The 17,529-nt window shown below is 49.7% G+C and overlaps 9 protein-coding genes across 9 annotated transcripts; 4 read left to right on the top strand and 5 right to left on the bottom strand.

Annotated features, from left to right (window-relative positions):
- Positions 1-348: 348 nt before the first annotated feature.
- N7447_001247 (NOPCHAP1/New4 family protein) lies at positions 349-1,064 on the bottom strand (the record flags this gene model as incomplete). The annotated part of the gene is made up of 2 exons (XM_057225523.1): positions 349-555; positions 612-1,064. The coding sequence occupies 2 exons, from the start codon at positions 1,062-1,064 to the stop codon at positions 349-351; spliced, it is 660 nt and encodes a 219-aa protein (XP_057089539.1).
- Positions 1,065-1,594: 530 nt separating this feature from the next.
- On the bottom strand, positions 1,595-3,687 carry N7447_001246 (BOD1/SHG1 domain-containing protein; the record flags this gene model as incomplete). The annotated part of the gene is made up of 3 exons (XM_057225522.1): positions 1,595-1,678; positions 1,725-3,383; positions 3,460-3,687. The coding sequence occupies 3 exons, from the start codon at positions 3,685-3,687 to the stop codon at positions 1,595-1,597; spliced, it is 1,971 nt and encodes a 656-aa protein (XP_057089538.1).
- A 237-nt stretch (positions 3,688-3,924) lies between these two features.
- Positions 3,925-4,472, top strand: N7447_001245 (putative NADH-ubiquinone oxidoreductase 14 kDa subunit). The gene is made up of 2 exons (XM_057225521.1): positions 3,925-4,013; positions 4,131-4,472. The coding sequence occupies exons 1-2, from the start codon at positions 3,980-3,982 to the stop codon at positions 4,361-4,363; spliced, it is 267 nt and encodes an 88-aa protein (XP_057089537.1). The 5' UTR covers positions 3,925-3,979; the 3' UTR covers positions 4,364-4,472.
- Positions 4,473-4,883: 411 nt separating this feature from the next.
- Positions 4,884-7,307, top strand: dscA (ubiquitin-protein ligase dscA; the record flags this gene model as incomplete). Its single annotated transcript, XM_057225520.1, has 1 exon — positions 4,884-7,307. One exon carries the CDS (start codon positions 4,884-4,886, stop codon positions 7,305-7,307), a length of 2,424 nt encoding a protein of 807 aa, XP_057089536.1.
- A 349-nt stretch (positions 7,308-7,656) lies between these two features.
- On the bottom strand, positions 7,657-8,460 carry N7447_001243 (glycine decarboxylase subunit H; the record flags this gene model as incomplete). Its single annotated transcript, XM_057225519.1, has 3 exons — positions 7,657-7,970; positions 8,107-8,169; positions 8,325-8,460. The coding sequence occupies 3 exons, from the start codon at positions 8,458-8,460 to the stop codon at positions 7,657-7,659; spliced, it is 513 nt and encodes a 170-aa protein (XP_057089535.1).
- A 196-nt stretch (positions 8,461-8,656) lies between these two features.
- Positions 8,657-9,203, top strand: N7447_001242 (mitochondrial 37S ribosomal protein bS6m; the record flags this gene model as incomplete). Its single annotated transcript, XM_057225518.1, has 3 exons — positions 8,657-8,707; positions 8,784-8,815; positions 8,894-9,203. The coding sequence occupies exons 1-3, from the start codon at positions 8,684-8,686 to the stop codon at positions 9,201-9,203; spliced, it is 366 nt and encodes a 121-aa protein (XP_057089534.1). The 5' UTR covers positions 8,657-8,683.
- Positions 9,204-10,088: 885 nt separating this feature from the next.
- N7447_001241 (acyl-CoA thioesterase) lies at positions 10,089-11,259 on the top strand (the record flags this gene model as incomplete). Its single annotated transcript, XM_057225517.1, has 2 exons — positions 10,089-10,349; positions 10,405-11,259. 2 exons carry the CDS (start codon positions 10,089-10,091, stop codon positions 11,257-11,259), a joined length of 1,116 nt encoding a protein of 371 aa, XP_057089533.1.
- Positions 11,260-11,559: 300 nt separating this feature from the next.
- N7447_001240 (PIG-Y family protein) lies at positions 11,560-12,729 on the bottom strand (the record flags this gene model as incomplete). Its single annotated transcript, XM_057225516.1, has 1 exon — positions 11,560-12,729. The coding sequence occupies one exon, from the start codon at positions 12,727-12,729 to the stop codon at positions 11,560-11,562; it is 1,170 nt and encodes a 389-aa protein (XP_057089532.1).
- Positions 12,730-15,083: 2,354 nt separating this feature from the next.
- Positions 15,084-16,843, bottom strand: N7447_001239 (uncharacterized protein; the record flags this gene model as incomplete). Its single annotated transcript, XM_057225515.1, has 5 exons — positions 15,084-15,262; positions 15,314-15,446; positions 15,500-16,147; positions 16,201-16,308; positions 16,463-16,843. The coding sequence occupies 5 exons, from the start codon at positions 16,841-16,843 to the stop codon at positions 15,084-15,086; spliced, it is 1,449 nt and encodes a 482-aa protein (XP_057089531.1).
- Positions 16,844-17,529: the final 686 nt, after the last annotated feature.

Genomic DNA, 17,529 nt, shown 5'->3' with positions numbered 1-17,529 from the left:
TTATCACTTTTTAATAATGTCATTCGGTCAAAGTGTATGATGGTTCATGCATATATAGAGATTCGCGATATGCTCGTGTTCAGTTTTACTATTTTTTCTTCTTTTATCTAGACTTGATTTCTGACGAGTGGCATACATAGGGGATAAATGTATGGGTGTTTTTGTGCATGCAATTTGGTTTGGAGCCCCTTCCATAGAGGGAAAAAAGCAAAGCATTAAACGCTATGTGATAACAAGGAACCCGCGATATGCAAGTAAATTCCAGGCCAGTCAATCGCCATGATTGAATCAAGACCACACATCTCAACCAAATGTCATAATAATGCAACCCACCAAACTAAACAGGGTCTATTGAGCCATCTCCTCGATAGACGGCTTATCCGTTTTCGACTTCTTATTCTTAGCTCCCATAAGCTTCCCAATGATATCCGAGTCATTCATCTCCTGGGGGGTCTTTTCAGCCCCGGTGGTACCCTTGGGCTCTTCGTCATCACTCTCCTCATCACTTGAAGAGTCACCGTCGCGCTTCTCTTCCAAGACCCCAAGACCAAGATCCTGATATCGGTTAGTAAAGCCAATCAAAACCATCAAGCACAATCAATAAACCCTACCATCTCAATGTACTGCTCCCCTTTCTCATCTGCATTATCGAGAACCAGATCTCCAGCCTCCCCGGCTTCAATCTGCCTCTGCAAATCCTCATTTGCATCCTTCATCTTCGGCAAGAAAGCGTTGAGCCGCGACAAAATATCCGAATCGCCTTGCATGCGGTGTATGCGCGGTTTCGGGCGGCCGGCGATGTGAGGTAGTGAGGACGAGGTATTAGAGGTATGTGCGTGGGTGTTCGATTCTCCGTTGCGATTCATTTCTTGGTCAGAGTGTTGTTCATCTTCACTTTCGCTGTTGTCCTCCGAAGATGAGCCCGAGGATGAGGTTGGGTCGGAGTCGGATGATTGAGCAGAGTTGGCGCGCTGTCGACGAGACGCGGTACGGTCTGTTAAGTTGAGGGATCGTGGAGGGGAATTTCTTGCAGCAGCCTCAGACCTTGTCGTCGCTTTGGTCATGTTTTGGATATTTGGAGGTATGCGGTTTGCTGGGACTCGCAGAGATTTCTGGGAGATTATGATGCGCTGCTGTGGGGGTCGACGGTTGAAATGGGTTCTGGCAAGATATTTCGAGTTTATTTATATGGATAAATGTAATCTCAGTGTCCAATAGCCCGTGGATTTTGTCTGTGTCTTGGAAGAGCGGAAGGAAGTTGGTGAGCCTGGTTGGAGGTCGGGCATTTTCAACTTTTTTGGGTGGAGAACTGATAATAGATAAGCTTATCGGCTATCGATGCATCTATCCATGTGATCTAGATTTCAACTCTAAGCTTAGAATGAACACTTCAGAGCACAAATCGTAGATCGTAAGCATTCAAATGGCTAGAGCCCCTCTAACTATATGTGTTATTATTACAAGGTAATTCAAAAAAAAGCAAGCCCGTAAAAAAGCCTCTCTGGTCGCCTCTCTGGTCTTTTTATACAAGGCAAAACATCGCGTAAAAATCATCGGCTCCGGTTCCTTCTGCGACTGCGACTTCGTCGTCGACTTATGCTTCTTCGTCGACTTGGGCTTCTTCGTCGGCTAGGGCTCCTCCGACGACTAGGGGTTCGTCGACGAGGTCGGCGATCGTCTGTATCCTTGTCTTTGTCTTTTTCATTTTCATTTTCTATGCCAACCTCAAGATCTCCCTCTTTTGGTTGAATCAGATCCTTGTCCCGTTCAGATAAAGGTTTGTAACGATCAATGTCGGCTAACCGGGGCCGCGGTTCTCGCTCTCGCTCTGGAGATCGGACCCGGCGGCGGGGTGACTTGCTCCGGTTGCTGGTGGAGGGCACGTATCGGTCAATATCTAGAGTAGGAGAAGGCGAGCGACGCCGAGACCGAGATCTCCGTCGAGTAGATCGAGAACGAGACCGAGGGCGGTCACGAGCGCGAGGGCGCGAGCGTGAGCGGCTGCGAGAACGTCGGCGTACGGGTGAGCGAGAGGGCCGACTGCGCCGAGGGCGATAATTGTCATGGTCTCGGTCTCGGTTGCGGCTGCGGTCTTTGGACCACGATCGATCCCGTATTCTAGCTCTATCTCGGCCAACACTGCGGTCCCGGTCACGCCGACCGCCGGATCGACTGCGGCTGCGACGGCTTGGTCTGTAGCTTCCACCACCTCGTTCATCCCGGAAATCACGGTAGCCACGGCGTGCATCCATATCACGATCTCGAGATCTCACAGAAGTATCCCGGGACCGTTCACGTCGACGGTCTGCGTCATAACGGGATGTGCGCCGTCGGCGCGAGCGACTACGGCTACGATCCCGTGTCAAATGTCGGGTCCGATCACCCCGGTCTGCAAGTGAACCACGCCTTGCGTCAGTATCTCGAGAAATGCTGGCTGCTCTGGTAGATGTATTGGAAAATCTGGAATCATTTGCGCTCTTGGTCGGCCCTAATGTTGATCCTGGCGGTTTCAGTCCATTTTCAATGGCCTCGGCCTCTTCAAAGTCAAATTCGGGCTTCTGTCGAGCCTTGGCTGCAAGTTCTTCCCCTTCTTTCAAAAGCATCTGCAAAGCAGCCTCCTCGAGTGATTTCTCATCCACAAGCGGCGCTAGCAGAGGAGTTGGAGCATTAGACGTAGATGACTTGTCGTGTTTCGAGTCCCGTGGCCAAGGGGATAAGCCACGGTCAGAGCGGTAGGCTGGAGAGCGGTCACGGAAACGGTCTCTATCTCGAGTTCGACTGCGGTCGCGGTCCCAGCCTCGATATCGCTCCCTATCTTCTCGTCTTCGTCGCTCATATCTTTCGTCTCGCTCCCGTTCTCGCTGCTCGTCGAGAATACGTTGCTCTTCGCGTTGGCGCTCACGATCAGCTCGCCTCTGTTCATCAATTTCCTTTCTTCGGGCCCGGTCTTCGTCATCTTTCTGGCGTTCAAGTTCGCGCTTCTTTTTACGTTCTTCATCCCTGATGCGTTTTTCCTCCTCCTCAATCTCCCTCTGTTTGCGCTCCTCTTCACGCCACACTTTTTCCCGCTTCTCCCGCTGGGCACTGACGTAGGCTTCGTAATCTGCATCGGTTTTGTTCCCTAGCTCGAGTTCACGGGCGGCTACTTCCTCTCCAACGTCCTGGCATCGGATCTCACGAACAGATTCGAGGATAAAATCCAGGTGTTTGGATGCTAATTGGTCGATGGAGTCCTCCACGCTCTTGTAAACATCACCACGGTCCACCGCGCCCTCAATGAGTGTCGCTGCTTTTCCTCTCTCACGGGACAGCAGTGCCGGTTCACGATCGATCTCTGACTCTGCTAGTGCGACTAACTTGTTGGTAAAATCGGTTCGAAGTTCCTGTTCGGATAGGATTAGCAGCCGCAGAAAAATATAAACAATCTCTCGCAAGCACTGTCTCAGGAAACCCTCATACCCCTTCATTGAAGTCAGCCCATATTTGTTTGCGAACACTATCAAAGCCACCCTTCTTCTTGAATGAATGTAGGAGTTTGTCAATGACCGCATGTTGCGCGGCAGACAAGGGAAGGTCATCGGTCTTGAACTTCTTGCGCTTCACGCTCTCAATGTCAATAGACCGTTTAGACTCAAAATGGGCATCCTCTGTACCCTGAGAATTGTCCATTGCCTCATCAGAAGTCATAGTAATATGACCGGCCTGGACAAGAGGGAGATTCAAAGTCGCGCGAACGATAAGCGATAACAACTGTTATCGGAAGAATGGTTATTCCGTGATTGGGAACTGCGGCCCGCTGATTTGCTTCAACCTCGTCTCTCCTGTACTATTGCGACGGCAACATCCAATTCCGCCTCCATTTACCCCGGCTGCAGTGGTGTTGAATTAACCGATCCACCCATCTGCCTTCCTTATCCTTTTTTTCTGATCCCCTTCCGCACTCGAATCACAAACACAACCCCCGCGCCCGACCGCGATCATGGTTCACAAAGTACTCTTCTGGAGTGGCTTCGGTACGTACATATCCTTCCCCGGATTCCAATTTATTACAAAAGAATGCTTCCTACCAAGAAGCATTACTGTTGAGTTTATTTATATGGCCATTGGAACTAACCGCGTTCATCCCACAGGCATTGCCGTCCGCCTCTGGCAACTCGGTATCGAGATGCGTCCGATCCTCGCCAAGGAATCCCTCTGGGTCTACCCTCTTTTCGCTGGTGTTGGTGGAAGCTTTGGCTACTGGCTCCAGGGTGTTGAGAGCAGACAATTGAAGATGCTTGCACAGCGCCGCGAGGCCATTCTCGAGAAGCGTCGGCGACGGGATGAGAAGCCCGAGGGTGGTGTCCTGGCTGCTGCATCATAAAGCAAAGAGCTATTATGATTGAGATGGTCATTGTGTGTATGCGTTTTTCTATTTGTACCAAAATTCAACCGGTTTGATACCAGCATTCGGGTCTTCGCATTTAGTGGACAATTCTTGCCACAGATGCATTGACATCTCTTATCTTTTTGAATTGTTCTTCAAAATTCTGGATAAGACTAGTCTTCAATTTGCCTATCTCTTTTTTAATTTCACGGGGTAAAAATCCCGAAGTAGAACGTTTCCAAGGTTAATATCGACCCATCCATCAAGTCTGAGGCGTCATGAGTCAGCAAGGAGTGGGTGCCCGCCGGGCAGGCTCCCCGGGTCGAGTACATCATCAACTCCGCTCCGTAGACACCTACTTATACTGCGCTCGTCATTCATTATTTTTTTTTTCTGTTTGTTCCCTTTGTAACTTAATCAAGCTCCCCGGTTCTTCTCGGGTCCTTTGTTTCTCTTCATCGCGATGCTTATTGTCTGTCTTTGAGGAAGAGTCCGATGACGAGACTCAGTGGCATAGATGGATAACCGCGGCTCCTTTTTCTTCTTCCTGCTAGTGTTCTACATTATCCTCAGCTCTCAGTCTCGACCGCCATTGATCGATGAAGATCGGGCACGGCAACGTGAGCTTGACCATGAGCGACAGGTCCTTCGGCTGTTGAATGGTTCAAAATATGGCGACTTCGATCCGCCCGCCAATCGATGGCTTCCTTTTTCAGGCTTAAGGGCAAACGACAGCTATGCTTGGGATCTTCTGCCGCAGGTTAAAGGCCTAGCTCGGCACCAGTTACAATCGGCTGTCTCCAATGCCGGATTAGAACACCCGGATGGTCTAGAAGACCCCACCGTGTCGCCTACGTTGAACTTGACCAAGCTTCTGCTTCCAGTATATCGCAACTCCACCGGAAAGCTTCGAGGGGACTGGGTTCGGAGAACTGAAGGTGCTGATCGCCGTGAACCTCTGAACACGACTGCCATCGCTGAAGAACACGAATACTTCACCCATGAATTCAGCCATAATATCACTGGAAATGGAGGCACATTTTACTTCGATCTTGAAGAGGGAGGTGGCAAAGAGATTCAGGTGGGCGGTGGAGTTTCGAGAGAGATACGAGCCAGTTTGACTGTCGAAAGCGAGGACTTCTGGGGAAGTACCTGGTACCTCTCGTTATTTGGTGCACACTTTCCAGACACCGGAAGCATCGTTTTGACTACTTCTAGCGAGAAATTTGGCGGGATTTTCTCGTTGCCGCATTTCATGCTATCTTCTGACACTTACGAACTCTCCCACGAGCTTCTTCTCAAGTCACTGTCGGAAACCATCTCGGAAAAGCAAAATCAACACCCAACACTGTTTCCCTGGTCTTCTCTGGTAGGAACAGAGCAGACGGAGTTCCCTGCGCCTAAATGTGAACATATCATCTACTTGCAGCAGCATCCAGTGATGCTCGGGGATGCTGCCGCTGACCGATTGTTATTGGAGCGTATGGAGCAAGAGCTCAGATATCCTATGGGAGCGCCAATCCCAGATCCTCCTCTCATGGTCATGTCTGCCGTTGTCTTCTCCCCAGACTGCGGGTATATACTTCAAACGAAAGGAACTCCCGAGTTCCCTCCTTCTGATTCGCTATATATGACTGGGCCCAAGCTTGAAGAGTACAGTAAATATGCAGCGCATCTCATTTTCGTGGTTTCTGGTGTTTTTGTTGCACAGATCACCCTGCTTCTCCGGCAGATCAAAGAGGCTTCGACTCCTTCTACCCGGAGTCGGATCAGCTTCTATACCATCGCATTGATGGCGCTGGGCGATGCATTTGTTTTAACATTCATTGTTTTGGAACTATTCGAAGCTGTATCTTTCTTGGTTCTGGCCACTGCATCATTTTTGGCGTTCCTGTCGGTGAGTTACATTGGAATGAAGTTCATGATGGAAATATGGGCAGTGCAAGAGCCAGAAAGAAGAGAGCGAGATCGTCCGCCCAACCCATCACCTCCAACTCCGCGCCCTGAAACTTTGCCTTTGCCTGCCACTGCTCCTGCGGTGCAGGACTCCGGGGCTACCCCAATCATCTTGTCGCCCGACCAAGATGCCCCCGACAATGAGATGGAATCCCCGCCGCCAGCCACCCGAACCACTCCCCCAACTCCAAGGCAAATCCGCAGCGACGTAGGAACAATGTACGCACGGTTTTATCTTGCGCTGTTTAGCATGCTCATTCTGTCAATCTGGGCTTTCCTTCTGCCGAGACGCCTCGGCTCGATTTACACCCGATTCTTGGCAGCGGTCTATCTCTCCTTCTGGGTTCCACAGATCTACCGAAACGTGATGCGAAACTGCCGCAAAGCTCTTCGGTGGGACTTTGTTGCCGGCCAGAGTGTTCTTCGGCTCTTCCCTTTCCTGTACTTCCTCACAGCACGGGGAAATGTGTTGTTCATCCGCCCCGACTACACAAGCGCATTCATCATGACTGGATGGGTGTGGATTCAAGCTTGGATCCTAGTCAGCCAGGACGTTCTCGGACCACGCTTCTTTGTGCCTCGTGGCTGGGCGCCGCATGCATACGATTACCATCCCATGCTGCGCGATCTATCTGGAGCGGACGAGGATCTTGAATCTGGTGGTGGTGTTTTGTCGATTGCATCCCTGCGAGGCGATGAAAGAGATCTAGTCAGTGACTCCAAGGATGACGATAAGCAGCAGAAAGATCGCAAGAAGGCGGTGTTCGACTGTGCTATCTGCATGCAGGATATCGAGGTGCCTGTCCTTCCCGCGCTTTCTGCCTCGAGTGGAAGTAGCGTCGCCGATGGGGCCTCAAGCATCTTGAGTCGCCGGTTGTACATGGTCACTCCTTGTCGTCATATCTTTCACACTGCCTGTCTGGAAAGCTGGATGAGACTTCGCCTCCAGTGTCCGATCTGCCGTGATACCATACCTCCTGTATAGCTTCTGGTGTAATATTTTTCATACATGATATCATCCTCCTGTACACAGACTTGCATTATCTAGCTCTGAATACACATCCACTTGGATATATGGACTATGATCTCTCTACAAGGAAATAAAACAAGCCATTCACATATACAGAAATCTTGTTGAACAGTATATCAATCCGTTTACGGATCGACAAATCTAAACGCTCTCGTTGAAGGAAATCGGTCACCATTGGGCATACATGACGATATGACATCACACTTGAAGAAAAGGAAATTCACCACATCCGGCACAACCAGTATAAGCAGGCATTTATAAATCACGAATCACGAATCACGATCAGTCTTTACACTCCACAAGTCTAAGCATCAATGATCTGTTTGTAGGCAGCCTCGTCGAGCAAGGCATCAAGCTCAGCAACATCAGCGACCTCAATCTCAGCGATCCAGGCCTCACCCTCGGGGCTGTCGTTGATAGTCTTGGCCTTATCCTCGAGGATGCTGTTACCCTTGATAACCTTTCCGGCGACAGGGGAGAGGACATCGGAGGCAGACTTGACGGACTCGACAGCGCCGACGGGCTCGCCGGCGGCGATCTCGAGGTCTACCTCGGGAAGCTCGACATAGACGACATCACCCAAGGAGTGAGCGGCGTATTCAGTGATACCGATCTTGGCTGTAGAGAGCGTGTGTTAGTTATCTCGCTGCCCCATATTTTGTATACTATAGAAGGCCATATACACCCGGCATGTCGGTTCAATAATCCAAGGCAGGTGTATGAGACCAATCAATCGGGACGGTAGTGAACTAACCAGTCTTGCCGCCGTCGGCCAGCTCAATCCATTCGTGTGACTCTGTGTACTTCTTCAACTGGGCTATAATTGCGAATTGATGCGTCGTTAGTAAAATGTGACATCATAGAGCTTCAGAAAGTATGTTTGACGGGTCGTGATGCTTCAGAACCGGTCCAAGGGTGTTTTGAATTGCCCTGGACGGTATTTTACAACACTGGGGGGTTCATGGGACTCACAGAGAGGGCTCTGAGAGAAGCTCCTGGTTCCCCGCGGGAAACGGAAAGCAGGCGCAACCTGGCAGGCGGAGGTAAGAGGCTTCTGGGTAAGGACCCTGGAAGCAAAGGGGCGGATGGCACGAGCGACGGAGGACATTTTGAGGTATAGAGGAAAGGGATTGGAAGCGTGGAAAGTGAAATGGGAAGAGGGGAGGGTTTAAGTAGAAGGGAAAGAAGGTGATGCTCTTCTCCGGCGGAGTTTCCCCGATAAGGAAATGCCAAGACCTCTGATAAGCAGCGCGCTAACCTCGTCGGATTTTGCTGGCTTTAAATGGTCATTGCTTCATTACAGTCTCTAGTGCGCGCCACCCCTCGATGCCATGTTGTACGAATTGATTGCCATTGTATGTTTTTGGTTAATTGGACTGTTATATTGGCGCTCAAAGATATATCTGGATTTGCTAACCGCCCTGCTAACAGGTCCGCCCGGGCAGCCTCAACGAGGTGCGAGAGTACGTTTGAATCGAGACCTTCACCGCGGTTACCGTCATCTGAGCCTGTCGAATACTAATATCGTCGACTTACTACAGAATCGCCCGTAACGCCGGTACCCAAGTCATCCGCTCCGGCGGCGTCGTTCGCGGCTACACCAACTGGGGCGCCTTCCGCCTTCCCAGGGTCACCACAAAGCATCAGGCCCGATACTCCGAAGGTCACCACTTCATCATGCGCTTCGACTCCTCCGGCTCTGTTCAGTCATCTATCCGCCGCACTCTCGGTCTCGACCCGCGTATGATCAACTTCTCCGTGGTCAAGCTCGGCGACAAGCTTGAGGAGATCAAGGATATCAATGGCAAGGTCGAGTGGAACAACGTTTCCACCATCACTGACCAGATCTAATTGATGCAATTCTTTTGACGAAAGTTTGATTGATTGTTGATATCAGATTTAGAAGCGTGGATTTGGATTTCAGCACTTTTCTTTTTGTTCTTTGTATTATTATGGCACAGGCATTGGGAACTGCCACTTGAGCCTATCAGCACAATCGGCGCATATTGTACAAAATACCAGTTTGATCTACAAGTCTATTTTGTGGCTGTTACTACAATTTGTGATCTCTCCACCGGTCCTCCATAAAAGATGGCAACGGCCAGCATGGCAAGCAAACCATGCATCCGATAGAAACGGTCAATATATCTCTCCCTACGTCGATTTATATAGATCGACATGCGGTACCCTCTGAATGGCACCATTATTCGATTTATGTAAACCCGAGGAGCGAGATGCTCCAGCCGAGATGCATTTCCTACTTGACCAGTCCGAAAACTGAATTTGGATTAAGGGTCCTATTGATACATAGACAATCGATTCATACAGAATATATATAATTACTTTGTTCAAAACTTCTACATTTAAAACATTCACCTCTATATCGTACGCGTGACTCAAATTGACAAGCCGAGGCATCGGCTAGTCCCGCCTCTTAGTCCGGGGTACCAATCCCATACATTCCATTATCAAATCCGCCATTTCTACTCACAACACCACCCTACAGGTTTCTCTTTATATAATAGCAGACTGTACCTACAAAGCCTGACTCATTAGCCCCACTTACCACAATCGCGGGGAGGATCATCATCGGCTCCAGGGGCCGATATTGTTGATCGGACAACCATCGGCTTGCAAAACAATTCACCTGTCGAGACAAGCAATTGCTTCGCACAACTTGTACACTTTGGGAGAAGAAAAAGCCTTGATCAGAACATCTGTCACCTCTTTTGCACCATGTCTCCGCAACACGGGGCCCCGGACAATGACGGCGAACTGATGTCCCCGCATTCTTTCATTGAGTTGATGGCGCTGCAGCGGCTCGAAGATACCTTAATCTCGCATCCCGACACCACCGAGCCAGAAAAGATTGAGCGGTTTCGTTCGCTAGCAACACCTTACAATCCTGGGCAGGGAACGCGCTCGTTCGGCGGACATGTCTACGCGCAATCAGCCTATGCAGCGTCCAAGACTGTTGGCCAGGGGTTAATAATTCACGTAAGATTATATACATCAATTGTCCCCAAAGAGGCTCAAACTAACGTACTGGGAGGATATGACGGGCACATTCATCCTAGGGGGCCGGCTCGACACGCCATATGTGTACACAGTGCGACACATCCGCGATGGACTCATGTACAGCACACGAGCCGTCGACGCACGACAAGCAGGCAGAATATGCTTCTCGTGTATATGCTCCTTCAAGCGTGATGAGAAGGAGCGTCCCTTCCAGCACCAGCCGACATCAGCACAAGCGCGCTTCGATTCAATCCTTTCCGCAAAACGGCCAGAAGATCAACCTCCTAGTCCCAGCGTGGATGCAGAATGGTGGATTGATGCTGTGCGACAGGGAAACATCTCCGAGCACAATTTTCCCGGTCTGGACGTGCGCAAGACCGACATGAAGGATTATAACCTCACCGAGGAAATCAAGCAACATCCTGAACGGTATCGCCAGCTCACGCAATACCGGCTCAAAGGATCACCGGACGAGGATCCTACTGCGACTTTGGCGCAGATCCGGGAGAGGGAAGAGAAGGGGGAATATGATAATTTGTATGCGTGTGCGCACATGTATTCCAGCGATAAGAACTCGCTGCTTCTGATTCCGCGCGCCCTGGGGATCGCGCATTTCGCTGAGATGGCGAGTCTTACGCTTATGGTTATTGTGCATCAGCATGGGGAGGCTCTGCGGATGGTGGATTGGGATAGTATTGGCGATAGCGATGTTGGCGAAGTGAGTGAGTTGCCTATGAAGTGGTTCGTGCAGGAGGGGTGGACGCCTCGGGCGGGGGAGAATAGGGCGACGCATGAGAGTCATCTTTGGAGCCCTGATGGGACGTTGGTGGCCACTTCATTGCAGGATAGTATGTTGCGCTTGAGGAAGTTGAAGGTTGCAAAGTTGTGATTTAGAAAGGCTCATACATACACATGTAGCTGATAGAATAAATGGCGCCATGGCAGCAAGACTATTTGCTGGGAATAAACACTCCGATATTTATAGATTTTCCTCGCTCATATTCAAAAACTGACATCGCAATGGCGGCAGTATAGCTATAACATTTGTGCAGCCTATTGACCATCGAACGGTATGAAGACACAGTCATCCTACCACGAAAAACCAAGGAATGTTTGAAAAATATGCCATGTAATTAATTCTCACAAGAACAAGGGTATTATAATATAGTATACGCTAGAAGAAAGAAAATCAAATATCATCCCCGGATATATTAGCATGCTTGAAGTACTTCATACCAACCCATGCGACAACAACCCAAACCCAAGACATGACAGCTGTGAGAATGATAAGTGCAGGATAATAGCCGACAATCGGCAAAGTAGGATCATCTTCCAACTCAGGCGGCGCATAGGGCGTCTCCCCGACATCCCAAGCCCAGCTCCAAACCCCAAAGCAGCTTCCAATGCCCACAACAAAGACCAGCCACGTCACAATCAGTATAATCCAGCCCCACCACTCGGTCTCGGAGTAGTCCACGTCCACATCGGGACTGCTCTTCATTTCAACCGGATGTGTGACCAGGGGGGAGGACTTGTGCCGGTGGACGGGTAGGTATGCCGGTTCAGGCTGAGGTTGAAGCGGATAGAAAGAACCTGAGCTGGAGGATGGTGGGGAAATGTGTAAACCGGCTGTAGAGCCGATCTTGGGGCTGGTGCCCGCGCCCGCCGCCGTGGGATTTGGATTCGAGTGGAGGCGAGGGAAGGAGACGAGGTCCTCGTCGTCAGTGCCTGGTTCTTGGAGATTGTGCTGTGCAAGGCCCTGGCGTCGGCGACTTATTGCGGATCGGATGGGTTTCTGGGTATTTGCCGCGCTGAACCAGGCTGGCTGTTGGGTATTGTCGCGGTCGTCAAAGGCCTCGCTCTCGCGCGGCGAGTAACGTGTAGGCCCATTATCGGAGAGGATCTGATCTTTTAGTTTTATAGTCGCTTGTAGGTCGGCAGCGGGGAGTCGGTTGGGTTCTGCGCGGAGGGCTTCGAGGGCTTCGGTGGCTTTAGCGGTCACTCTTTTGTCGCGTGATTCGAGCCTGGTGCCTAACAATGCGGTTTTGCGGAGGGAGCCACGGCGGCGACGCGTTCGATGTTGTGCAAGCGCGGCAGACATTGCCCGGCTGCTGGCTGTTCCCCCTTTGCCTGTACTCTGTGGCATACCGGAGTGGAGGTCTTCGTCGCCATCGTGATCCATATCTGGGTTGTGTCGGTCCAGGGAGGTGTGGGTTGCCTGGTTCACGCGAAGGAAGGAAAGTCTCGAGAGGAGGGAGCCGGAAAGGCTTCGTTTGTGGCCGCTACTTGCGCTGCCTGATCGCGTGCGATGAGATGGTTCGTGGACCGCCAAGTCCGTGGCTCTCTCGTCATCGTCCATTGCGAGTGGAACTGGGAGCTGGGACGTCAGCTCGGTCAATCCTCTTGCATTAGTGAAACTCAGGAACTGTCTGTGTTCGTTTCTTTCTTTGGTATCTTCGTTCACATTGAAAAGAGATGTGCCACTTGCACAGGGAAATTAAAGAAGTAGCGTTGTGGCCTGCAAGATCAGGCACCAATGATGAAACAGGTGTGACTAACTATATATCAATATCGCGATGCCATCTGGGCAACAATAGCGTCACACGCTCAACCGGCGAATTATGTCTCCAATATAAATCATGCAAGGATTTATATATATATTTATGTCAACTTGCTTGACGTCATTGTTCAGTTTGAGATGCACTGTCCCTCGGCCCTGGAGTGAAAGAGTAAGATTTTAGTTCGTACGTTCTTTTTCTCGTGTTAAAAATGTCGCCATTGGCCAATGCTGTGGTGGTCTGGAAAGCGAAACAATTACACATGTTCCGCAAGCGATGAGTATGGAGTGAATCAATTGATCGAAAAGCCTCCGGGAAATGGCGAGAATGGCCACAGAAATGTCTTTCGATATGGAAGAGTCGCTCGGCCTACAAGTATTTAGTCTCCAACCTTGGCAAGACCCTGTTGTGAATCTGAGCCCATGATTTAGAGCGTAAAATCGTGTCCCTTGCCCTATTTGGTACTAACACGATATCTAGTTAGTATCGCTCCGCAAAGCCAACGGGGGCTAGATCAAAATGCAGGATCGATGCGTTACTCTCTATTCAGGAACATCTTTAAGTCGAAAGATACTTTGATGGTCAACCAAAGGTCTACATTCGAGACATTCTTAGAATAGGGTGGATAAGCATGGCGGTAGCAATAGCCGTGGACAACTTTTTGTTATACCTCACGACACAGACCAATCGGAAGGCCCGAGGCCAATCTAGTTTATGGTCCTGTCTTTGCAATAAACTCCATATTTAAGCCTTTATTATGTTGTTGGGGTAAGGACAGAAGAAGGAAGGGAAATATTAAGGGTCTAATGTGCCGGTAGAAAGAAAGCACATCACCTGTGGTACCTTTTATCAATATACTAAAAGGCAACCGGCATTCTATGCACAAAGGCAGACTGGATCAAAACTACTGAGACATTTGGCTTTAATCATCTGATCCAGTTGGCTCGAGATGATATTAGAGACCTTGTCTTGTCTAGTGTCTTTTATCCCCTTCCACCCTGTTGTAACTAGAAGAGTAAATATCGAATACCCCGAAAGCGTAATTCTTATGTGTATGCACCTATCCATATATAACTGTGTAATCAGTAAGTGAACCCCCAGCCCTGGCTTCCGACCTGGGTACAGATAGGAAAATAGAAAAGTTGAGAATATATATTGTCTACCCCGTCTAAAACATGCCGTCTTATTGTCACACTGCATACACATGCGGCGAGAAAAGGGCTACAGTTTACCTATAAACTAACGCTATAATGAATAATAACAGCCATGAAACCAGGCTGGCTTCAAATGCCCTGCGGAGCATATAACACAACATGTTCAGTTTCACCTGTAAAGCCTATGGGCAGATAATATCATGCAACCCGCCGTCTGCTCTGTACATCATACATGGTACATAAATACATATATATACAAACAAAGAGAATTCCATCGGCAATAAGTTTAAAGAAAAAGGCAGAACGCAGTAAAAGAAAAAAAGGCAAATTGGTATCTGGGCTAGAACGCCAACAAGGCAGAGAGATACTTAGAAAAAAGATCAATGGTGTTCCCTTGCTCCAAGGAAATTCATCACAGCATATACGGATACTCGTGGGAAAGCGCCCAGACCAATGTGTCAACCGAGAAATCCATGGCCCATAAAAAGCATCTTTTGAGTCGAGATGAGTATCAAACACAGCCTAAGAAATGACAGGAAAGCAAATTTGATACAACACATGTACTCAAATGATAAAACAGCTAGAGAAAAGAAATGAACAAGATGGCAACAGTTCAAATACGGTGAAGAGTAGGGAGGTCGCTTTTATTTGAGGGCGTGACAGAGTCAAAAATTCCAATGAACCTTTGATCGCGAGGCACGCTTAAAGAAAAGAGGCAAAGAAAAGAAAAGAAGCCAGAAAATGAATAAGAACCGAATCAACGTAGTGGACTTGGGGTATGGGTGCGCAACACACAAATTCCGCTTCAAACAAAAGCAACTTGCTCGCTTGAAAATCCACTCAATTTAAGTAAAAGAAAGAAAATATCAACGGTTAGGGGGAATTGTAGAAGGGTGCTATGGAAAGAAACACAGAAGGGATGTTAAATAAACTTAGTTCTGTGAGCAAATGCCCGAAGTGTCGTATGTGAGCAGACCGACTGGAGGCTGTCACAAACCGAGCTACGCCTGGTAGCCTCCGTTAAAGTTGTTGGACTGGTCCCAGTTGCCGGACGGGGACATGGGCTGACCACGGCCGTAGCCACCGGCATTACCTGCCTGGGCATAGCCCTGGCCAGCCATAGCAGGTCCATTGAAGTTGTTGGATTGTTGATCCCAGCCTCGACCAGCAGGGGCAGGACCTATTCTACCAGTAAGCAAGTGCTGAGAGATAGTATGAATACTCGGCTCACCTTGATTCATGGGGTTTGCGGGACCACCGTATTGAGGGAAGAAACCGACAGGGCTGTTGTTGAATGGGGCGGCGTTGCCCTGCTGAGGAGAGAAGTTGTCGAACTGGCCAGTAGGAGGGCGATCCTTACCCCACTGCGGTAGTCAGTAAACATGCACGGGTATTTCCAGAACTAGCAATAGCTTACACTGCATTTTAGAGGACGGCCGTTGACGTTGTAGCCGTTCAGTTGGCAGATCGCAGACGCCGCATTTTCATGCGAATCCATCTTCACGAATGCAAAGCCACGATCGGCCTGGAGGCGAGTTTCAAGGACATAGCCGAAATTCTGGAACAGGGGGACCAAATCATTCTGGGTGGTGTACGGGGTTAGGTTGCCCACGTAGCAAGTAGTCTGCCACTGGGGAGTCTGCTGGGCAACCATATCGTAGCTTTGAATGCCGTGGGTTGGGAAGTGGTGGTGTCCGAAAGGAGTGGTAGGCGTCATACCCATAGCAACCAGGGCCTGCTGCTGGGAGATTGAAGGCTGACCCTTCTGGTTGGCCCAGTTGCAGCGGATAGCACGAGAACCGAGCCATTCACCATCCATTGAGTTGAGGGCCTTGTCTGCCTCTGTGCGATCGCGGAAAGCAACGAAGCCGTATCCACGGGAGCGACCAGTCTTCATGTCCCACATGACACGGGCTTCGGATACTGAACCGAAAGCAGAGAATGCCTGAGTCAGCACTTCGTCGTTGACTTCATTGCTCAAGTCGCCGACAAAGATATGGAAGTGGTTAGAAGTATCCTCCTTGCTGGTGCTGTTGGACTGGTACGCCCAGTTGACACGGATTTCCTGCGGCAATTAGATACGATTACGAAGTACCACTTAAGAAAAAAGAAACCTACCGATTGGTGGATTCGGCGACCATTCAGGGTTTGCATAGCCCTCTCGGCCGCACCTGGGTCGTCAAACTCAACGAAACCGTAGTTGTGGCCCTTGGTGGTGAATTGCCCCTGGAGCCAGTAAAACAGTCAGCTACCAATATTTCATCAAGGATTGAAACTAAGGGCAGTTATATCACATATAACAGATCCGGACACCATTGCTGTAACTCAGGGGGCGAGGGGAGAGCTGATATGCAGGGGGTTGACTGTCAGGAGTACCTACATTCTTGTCGGGAATGATCTTCACGCTGACCACGTGGCCAGTGGTCTCAAAGATCTGCTTGAGGATGTCCTCAGTGACCCTCGGATCTAGCCCACCCACATATAGGGCTCTCTTGTTTGGTTCAGGAGCGGCCCGGCGAACATATCCACCAGCACTTGTTGGGGACATCATAGCGACTCCGGACATGGGAGAGGTCATGGCGGTAGGAATCGGGTTGGTATTTTGAGGGATGATCACAGGAGGGCGCGGGGGCGGGGGCATGTGGGACTGGTTGCCCTGGCCGTTACCCTGAGGAGCATCGTACTGTTGGTTTTGACCGACAGCGGGCTGAGGCGCGGGAGGGAGAGAAGAGGAAGCCGAGGCTTGAGCGTTTTCAGCCATTATGATTGCTGTTTGGAAAGATACAAATATATCCCAAAGGCGATCAGAGGAAGCGAGTGATGCGAAAGTCGGAGTTAAATGTCAGACTGGGAGAGCCCAGCGTTAGGTGATATGTCAAATTCGGAATTTGAGACAATGCAGAGCGTCGCTGGAAGCCACAATCGTAATTAATACTGGGAAAATATATGTGGTATAGGAGGCCGCGGGGGACCAGGGTGGGAAGAAGTCCAATAAGAAAGACCTAAGATAGGGAAACAAAGAGCACCGGGTATAAACAGTGCTGGTAAAAGACACACCGAAATGGAAACTGGGCGGGGGTTTTGTTTTGTGTTTTGTTTTGTGTTTTTTTTTTATGTTTTCGATGAAGCTCCGGTAGAATAACTAGGGAGGTATTTCTGTGGCCTGATAAAGCTGCGGTCGGAGATTGTTTGAAACGATACAAAGCGGCGTTGGGGGAGGTAGAAAGCCCAACAAAAAGAGGCAGAGAAAGCTCAAAGAAACCCAAAGCATGCAAGTCCCTTTACGGGGGAAAGCCAAACAGGAAAGAAAAGAGAAAAGGAAAAAGGGAAGGAAAAAAAAGATGAGGATAGAAAGAAAAAAGAACTGAACAGCAAAGTAAAGGGAGGAAGTTAACCGCTAGGGGTGGGGGGAGGACACTTTACCCCAATGGGTTTAGCCGCCTTCAC

Source organism: Penicillium robsamsonii, assembly GCF_028829455.1.
Source record: "Penicillium robsamsonii strain IBT 29466 chromosome Unknown utg000001l_segment0_segment0, whole genome shotgun sequence".
In the NCBI taxonomy this organism is placed as follows: Eukaryota; Fungi; Ascomycota; class Eurotiomycetes; order Eurotiales; family Aspergillaceae; genus Penicillium; species Penicillium robsamsonii.
This window is presented reverse-complemented; position numbering and strand designations above follow the sequence as displayed.

Coding starts and splice junctions, on each gene's coding strand:
- N7447_001245 (XM_057225521.1), top strand. CDS start 3,980: ATGGTTCACAAAGTACTCTTCTGGAGTGGCTTCG. Junction 4,014..4,130: donor ACTCTTCTGGAGTGGCTTCG/GTACGTACATAT, acceptor TTCATCCCACAG/GCATTGCCGTCCGCCTCTGG.